A 7,575-nucleotide genomic window follows, 5' to 3' on the forward strand; every position below is an offset into this window, starting at 1 on the left:
TCACAGTTCGATTCCAGTCAAGGGCACATGCCCGGGTTGCGGGCTCGATCCCTAGTAGGGAGTGTGCAGGAGGCAGCTGATCAATGATTCTCTCATCATTGATGTTTCTCTCTCTCTCCCTCTCCCTTCCTCTCTTGAAATCAATAAAAATATTTTTTTTAAAAGAAAGAAACAGACTCAGAGAGGTTCCAATGTTGCCCAAGGTTACACAACTAGGAAGTTGGTCTTGCTCCAAAGTCCAATGCTCCATTACCCTTCACTAGAATTTGTTCAAAGAGCATTGATTGAATGCTGAAGGGTTGCTAGGTGGGGCATGGGGTGTGGGAATACAGTGACAAACAAAACAGGAGGACTGAGAGTGAGTCCAGAAGTAAGGAGAGGTGAGTGGAGGAAGGTGGCTCGTAGGCAGAGGTGACAAGGGAGAGGTGGGAACTGAAAAGTCCTGCCCCCCCCCACTGCTGCCCTTTGCCCTCCCAGTTCCCCTGCCCCTGGTTCCTCTTTTCCCACTGACTCCCAGTGCACATAAAGCCAGGCGGGGCTGCAGGAGCTCAGTGCTCACCATGCCCACCCCAGCGCAGACCTCCTGGCTGCTGCTGCCGCCACTGCTGCTGCTTCTTACCCTGCCTGCCACAGGTGAGTGGGTGAGCCTAGCTGGCCTAGGGTGCCCGGGCCCACCAGTAACACCCCTGACCATCCCTCCTCCCCCCACCCTGGTTCAGGCTCAGAGCCCGTCCTCTGCTTCACCCAGTATGAGGAGTCCTCAGGCAAGTGCAAGGGCCTCCTGGGCGGAGGTGTCCGTGTGCAAGACTGCTGTCTCAACGCTGCCTATGCCTTCCAGGAGCCTGGCAGCAAGCTCTGTCAGCCATGCAGGTGAGGGGGACCCTGGGCTTGGGGGAGGGGGGAGCAGGAAGGACTGTGCAGGGTGACCCAGAACTGGACTCTTTCCTTCTCTGGGGTTCCCAAAGGTGTTTCTGAGGCCCTGATCGTGACCATAGCTCTGGGTTTCTCAGCCTCGGTTCTATGGACTTTCGAGGCCAGAAAATTATTGGTTGGGGCGGGGTGGTGGGGAGGACTGACCTGTGCATTGCAGGGTGTTTTGTAGCAACTCTGGCCTCTAATTAGGTGCCAGTAGCAACTCCCCACAGCAGTTGCAACAACCAAAATGTCTCCAGACATTGCTGAATGTCCCCTGGGCTGCAAAATCGCCCCTGGTTGAGAACCACTCCTACAGCTTGCGTGTATTGAGCATTTCCTGCACACTGGAAGCATGGTGGGTGGGGTGCAGCCCAGGTATTTCTGAAGGTGGCTCAAGTCCCCTAATTGTGACTACAGCTTATATTGAGTGCTTACTGTATACAGATGTGTTATGGAGGCAAGAGAGTTTGGAGAATTCTAAGGGCAGCTCCAGGCCCTAATTATGATGACAACTTCACATTCATTGAGCACTTCCTGTTTGCACAGTGGTTGCCCAGTGGGTTTCTGACAGCAGTTCTGGGCCCCTCGTCTTTATATTTGCTTACTGCATGCCTGGCACTGTCCTTGGGGGGCTTCCAAGGGTAGCTCCAGGTCTCTGGTCGTGAAGGTAAATGATATTTATTAAATACTTACTGTATGCTCTTCTCTTCCCATTTAGTCCCCCAATATCCTTAAGAGGTAGGTACTCTCATTGTTTCACACATATTTCTCCCACACCCCTGCCGGTGCCTGCCCACACTCACCAGTCCTGTACACTATCCTTGCCAGCTCATGGATGGGGCATATGTGCTTCTCTCTGCAGGTCCCCAAAGTGGTCACCGTGGTCCAGCTGGACCCCCTGCTCAATGACCTGCACTGAGGGCTCCCAGCTACGGCACCGGCGCTGCTTAGGCTGGGATGGGCAGTGTCCAGAGAAGCAGCAGCCTGGGGCCCTGGAGTGGCAGCTGCAGGCCTGTGAGAACCAGAAATGCTGTCCTGGTGAGGAGGAGCAGTAAGGCGGCCACGCACTGCCCGTTCCCCAGCCCTGGGAACAGTCGGGACAGAGCCCTGAGGGTGGGATCGTGACTGATGTGTGTGAGGCTATAAGGAGGAGGCAGAGTGTGGCTGGAGGATCGTGGTAGGAGGTGAGGTCAGAGGGAGCCTGATCCTAGTGGGCCAGGGTGAGGATGTTGGCTTTTATTTTGATTGATATGAGTTATGGGCAGCGGAGAAACGTGATCTGACTCGGGTTGTGACCTCCTCGCTGTCAGGAGGAAGACAAACTGTGGTGAGGGGTGAAGCAGAGGGTTCCATGTGCAGGTGAATGAAAGAGTCCAGATGAGCAATGATGGTGGACCAAGTGTGACAGAGAATGTGGCGACAGGATTAGCTGATGCGGGCTACAAGAGGAAGCGAGCACCCCTGAATGACACCCCCACCTCCATCCTGTGCCCCTTTCTTCTCTCCCACAGAGATGGGCGGCTGGTCCAAGTGGGGGCCCTGGACACCTTGCTCTGTCACCTGCTCCAAAGGGACCCGGACCCGTCATCGAAAATGTGATGAGCCCACCCCCAAGTGTGAGGGCTCCTGCCCAGGATCGGCACAGGAGTCAGAGGCCTGTGACACAAAGCAGATCTGCCCCAGTGAGTGAAGGCAACCACAGGGCACGGGTGCAGACACCCCAGGTGGCTCTGAGGGTTATGGAGGGAGCTGCCAGTGTAGGAGGACTTCAGCATGCATGACCTCACTTGGTCTCTCTCTACCCCTCCCCACAGCACACGGAGCCTGGGCTACTTGGGGCCCCTGGGGCCCCTGCTCAGGCACCTGCCATGGTGGCCCCAATGCACCTATGGAAAGACGGAGCCGCACATGTACCGCGCCTGAGCCCTCCACAAAGCCTCCTGGGAAGCCGTGCTCAGGGTTAGCCTATGAGCAGCAGGGCTGCAGCGGCCTGCCACCCTGCCCAGGTACATAGGGATAAGGCCTCTGACACTCTGCTCTTGATTCGGACACAGATGCGCTGCCATTTCATGGGCTAAATCTGAGACCGTGTGACCATGTACCTCTTTGTTTGGGGACGGTCTGCCTCAAGGGTCTAAGAGCTGAAGCAGGGAGACTGAAGTGGCCTTTCCTCACTCCTATCCCCCCCCCACAGTGGCTGGAGGCTGGGGGCCATGGGGCCCAGTGAGTCCCTGCCCGGTGACCTGTGGCCTGGGTCAGACCTTGGAACGACGGACATGTAATAATCCTGTGCCCAAGCACGGGGGCCCCTTCTGTGCTGGTGATGCCACGCGGACCCACATCTGCAACACAGCCAAGGAATGCCCTGGTCAGCACCTCAAGATGCACCATTTCCATGCCTAAGCCCCCCACCCTTCTCTGCTGCCCTGTTCCTGCTGCTAATGCCTTGGTCTTGCCTTAAATCCCTCCACTCCTGGCCCTGATGCCTTAGTTCCACCTCCGATCACCCATTCCCACAACTGATCACCGCCACTCTGCCCCCCAGCACTCATCCCTTCCTTTCAACTTCTTTGCTGGCTCCCTTCTTTGGTGCGAGCCCCTGCTACCCCTGTCTCTGCAGTGAATGGAGAGTGGGGGCCGTGGCAGGAATGGGAAACATGCACCCGCCCGAAGGTGTCACAAATCAAATGCCAGGAGATCCAAGGCCAGCAGGCACGCGTAAGGGACTGCATTGGCCGCAAGTTAACTGGACTTCGCTGTTCTGGGGATCAACAGGATATCCGGTACTGCTACAACATCCATCGCTGCTTGTGTGAGTGCTCCCCAGACTGTGCTGTGAGGGTGGGCAGCCCATGAAGCGATGGGGATTTCTGACTCTCTGCCATGGACCCCGTGTCCCTGCAGCCTCTCTCTCACTAACCCCTTGAAACCACTAATTCTGACCCCTTCTTCTCATTGCAGTGGAAGGCTCATGGACAGAGTGGAGTACCTGGGGGTTGTGCACACCCGCGTGTGGACCCAGCCCTACCCGCTCCCGCCAGCGCCTCTGCAAGGCCCATCTCCCCAACTACGCGTGAGTGAAGAGGCAGAGTATGCCTAAGAAGGGGCAATGATACCGCTATGTCAGCGTTCAGGGCAGGAGAGTCAGCTACCCCCAACCAGGGCTTCTACCACTGGGCCTAAGGTGCCTCCCTTGCCCAGTGCCATTTCTCAGCTTCAGGAAGTGGGGAAAACTAAAGAAGAAGCTGAGAAAGAAGATATTGATGGGAGAGTTAGTAGCCTTTGTGCCCGTAAGTGACACATTCAGTCACTCGGCCATTCCCCCATTCACTTAGTCTTCCCTGTGTCTATTTGCTCTGCTCTCTGTTACCCATGCTTTGATGGGCTTGTTCAGTCACTCATGCCTCCATTCACTTACTCCTTCAGTCACCCATGCCTCCATGGGTGGCTCAGTGTCTCACTCAATGTCTCACTGCCCCCAGATACTTTAAGGCCTTTTTGGCAACAATTGCAGACAAACACACACATCCCAGATCTCATGGATCTCCCAAGAGATTTAGGTAGACAGGTCCCTATAGAAGGCATATGAGGAATGCTTGGTATGTGGGAAAGGGCCTGCCACCTCAACCTGGGTCTAGGAAACTGATCAGGCCTCCCTGACATAAAGGGATCAAGACTGTGTACACAGAGTCCTGGACACAGGTGATCAGTCACACAAAGTATTTCCCAGTGGCCAGGGTAGCCCAGGTATGGGAGAGGGTTAAAATACCCATGCATCCCTTCTTATTTCCACACTAGAGGCCCGGTACACAACATTTGTGCACTGGGCGGGGGGTGGAGGGGTCCCTCAGCCCAGCATGCACCTTTTCTCAGTCCAGGAGCCCTGGAGGTGGGGGGTGTCTGACTGCCGCGGAGGTGGGAGAGGCTCCCACCACTGCTGCTGTGCTTGCCAGCCATCAGCCTGGGTTCTGGCTGAGCAGCACTCCCCCTATGGGAGCACACTGACCACCAGGGGGCAGCTCCTGTGTTGAGCATCTGCCCCCTGGTGGTCAGCCGATTTGCATATTAACCTTTTATTATATAAGATAGCATGCATCAAACTACTAGATTAAGTCGCTTGTTCCCATCTCATGGAAGGCCTACAATCTGGAAAGTGGTCTCTAGCTATGGGGTTTAGAGTAGGTCCTAAAGATGCATTAGGGGTGTTAAGTGGAGGCATGAAGGACTTGACAGAGTGAGGGAATGAATGGAGAAAGGGGTGATTGAGAAAATCAGGATGTGAGTGAATGGAGGGCTTGCCTAGTGGGAGAAATAATCCAAGCAAAGACCATTCTGGACACGAGACTGAGTCTGGATAAAGAGGAAGAGAGACAGACGTTGCCTTGGGGCAGAGATTTGGGCACAACAACAAGGCCCTGAATGCTAGGGCAAAGCATTTGTTTTGTTTTTCCAGTGGGCAGTGGGGAGAGAAATGTAAAGGGTTTTGGATGTAAGAGAAGGTAGCTAGTGTCAACTAGTAACAATCATTGGCATTTATTAAGCACTTACTGGGTACCAGACACCACTCTGTAACTTATTTATCCTCAACTCAGTGAAGTGGGTGTTATTATTATTGTTGTTGTTTTTTCCATTATTCCCATTGTTCAGATGAGAGAAAGTGGTGCACAGGGAAGGTAAAGAAATTGCCCAATATCTCACAGTTAAAAATAGTGTTGGGCACATAGTATGCACTCAATAAGAGTTTGTTGAATGCATTCTTGCCTTCCCTGAGCTTCTCCCCTCCATTCCCTCCCTAATGCTTCAGGCCCACTATTAGCATCGTGGAAGGTCAAGGTGAGAAGAATGTGACCTTCTGGGGGACACCACTGGCAAAGTGCGAGTTGCTACAGGGGCAGAGGTTGGTGGTGGAGGAGAAGCGGCCATGTCTACACGCGCCTGCCTGCGAAGACCCTGAGGATGAGGAGCTCTAACACCTCTCTTCCATTCTGACCCTCTGGCTTCCCAGACCTCAATAAACCAGCCTCTTCCTCAAGAATGGGGCAATAGCATCTTCTAGGGCACAGCATGTCACAGTGACTTGTTGTGGAAAACTGTATTTTCCACTGTGGCCAGTTTGGCAGGAATGAAGGCAAGTATCCATCCATTCACCGCTGCTGAAGCCCCAGTATCTGCCCCCCAGTGCCTGGGGTCACCCAGCATGTCCTTCTGCAGAGCTCCATGTTATGGGTTTCCTGTTTGGCTGCTCGCCCTGCCAGGCACTTTCTGATTGGCTGGTGTGCTTGTTATCCATCTCCCCACCTCCTAAAGCTCTCTAGGTTCCCACCCACCAGAGCCTCTGGGCTGGCAAATTCCACATCAATCCCGGGTAAACAGCAGCAGGCAGCAGAGGCAGGGCTGGGGTGGCGCCCCGCTGCACCAGCACCTGCACCCACCCACTCCCAACAGCCCAGCTCCAAGGCTACAATTAGCGGCAACAAATAGCTCTGGAGGAGGGTGGAGGAAGTGCCTATGAGGTGCTTTAAGCTGGAGCGGGGGCAAAGAGAAGCTAGAGTCAGCATCTGCCAAGAGGAGCGCAAACGCAGACACATATTCCTGTTAGCATTTGTTCATTCCTTCAACACTTATTAGTGTCTACTGTATACTAGAATTAAGTCTGGGCATCTGGGGTGGAGGAGGGCTGGTAGAAGGAGAGGACATCTGAACAAGGGAACAGACTCAGAGTAAGTGACCCTTTCCTTTAAACATTTATTCAACACTTCTTAACACCTACTGTATACTAACAATAGTCCTGGATACCGTTGGGTATAGGAAAGAAGGGGAGTTGGAGTGGTACCTGTCTCCACAGTGAAGGGAACAAACCCAGACATTAGTACCCTTAGCATTTGCTCATTGACTTAACACCTTATGAATGCTGGGGCCCTTGTAATAAGACAAAGCATAAGAATCATCATAATTATGGTAATAGCTAATACTTAGAGAGCACTTACTCTATGCCTGGTAGTATTTTAAGCCTCCATAGCATGAGTTCACTTAATCTACAATGAAACTGTGAGTGTCAGTATTATTATCCCCATTTCCCAAGGAGGAAAGAGACACGAAAGGTAGTGGGCTGAACATTTCTGAAGCACCATGTCAGGAGCAGGGTTTAGAACTCGGTGCTGTGAGTGGAGGGGCACCTCTGTGAGGGAGTTTTCAGATGGAAGATTTGTGACACCCAGAGTATGTCAGGATACTCAGTTCTCTGGCTTGATTTCCTCTTGTGTAAAATGGACCAGTTGATGGGTTGGGATGAAGACAAAGTTGATAATCATCTTGGGAGAAATAAGCCAAAATGAGGGGTTCTGGTTGCTAATACAGCATGTGAGAGAGGTGTGTGTTTGCAAGAAAGTGTAAGTTTGTGTGTGTGTGTGTGTGTGTGTGTGGTGTGAGACACATATCTTTGTGTATGTGTGATATGCAGACCTATGGATCTGTGCAAAAATTAAGGATGTGCTGAGTGGATGTGCAGTGAATGTGAAGTTACAGCCATGTGCGCACCATAACAATGTAAGTTATAGAGGTGTGTGTGTGCACGCATGCACATGAGGGCAACATGGATATGTGTGTGTGAGTTATAAACAGGGGTACACACAACAACAAAAAAAGCATCCTTGGAGCCAC

General features: G+C 52.9%; 1 protein-coding gene across 1 annotated transcript; it reads left to right on the forward strand.

Annotated features, from left to right (window-relative positions):
• Positions 1-251: 251 nt before the first annotated feature.
• Positions 252-6,055, forward strand: CFP (complement factor properdin). Its single transcript, XM_006772131.2, has 9 exons — positions 252-633; positions 720-870; positions 1,778-1,953; positions 2,427-2,597; positions 2,730-2,921; positions 3,110-3,283; positions 3,536-3,727; positions 3,877-3,988; positions 5,720-6,055. The coding sequence occupies exons 1-9, from the start codon at positions 561-563 to the stop codon at positions 5,883-5,885; spliced, it is 1,407 nt and encodes a 468-aa protein (XP_006772194.1). The 5' UTR covers positions 252-560; the 3' UTR covers positions 5,886-6,055.
• Positions 6,056-7,575: the final 1,520 nt, after the last annotated feature.

The sequence above is a fragment of the Myotis davidii genome, unplaced genomic scaffold (genome assembly GCF_000327345.1).
Source record: "Myotis davidii unplaced genomic scaffold, ASM32734v1 scaffold2786, whole genome shotgun sequence".
NCBI classification, from domain to species: Eukaryota; Metazoa; Chordata; class Mammalia; order Chiroptera; family Vespertilionidae; genus Myotis; species Myotis davidii.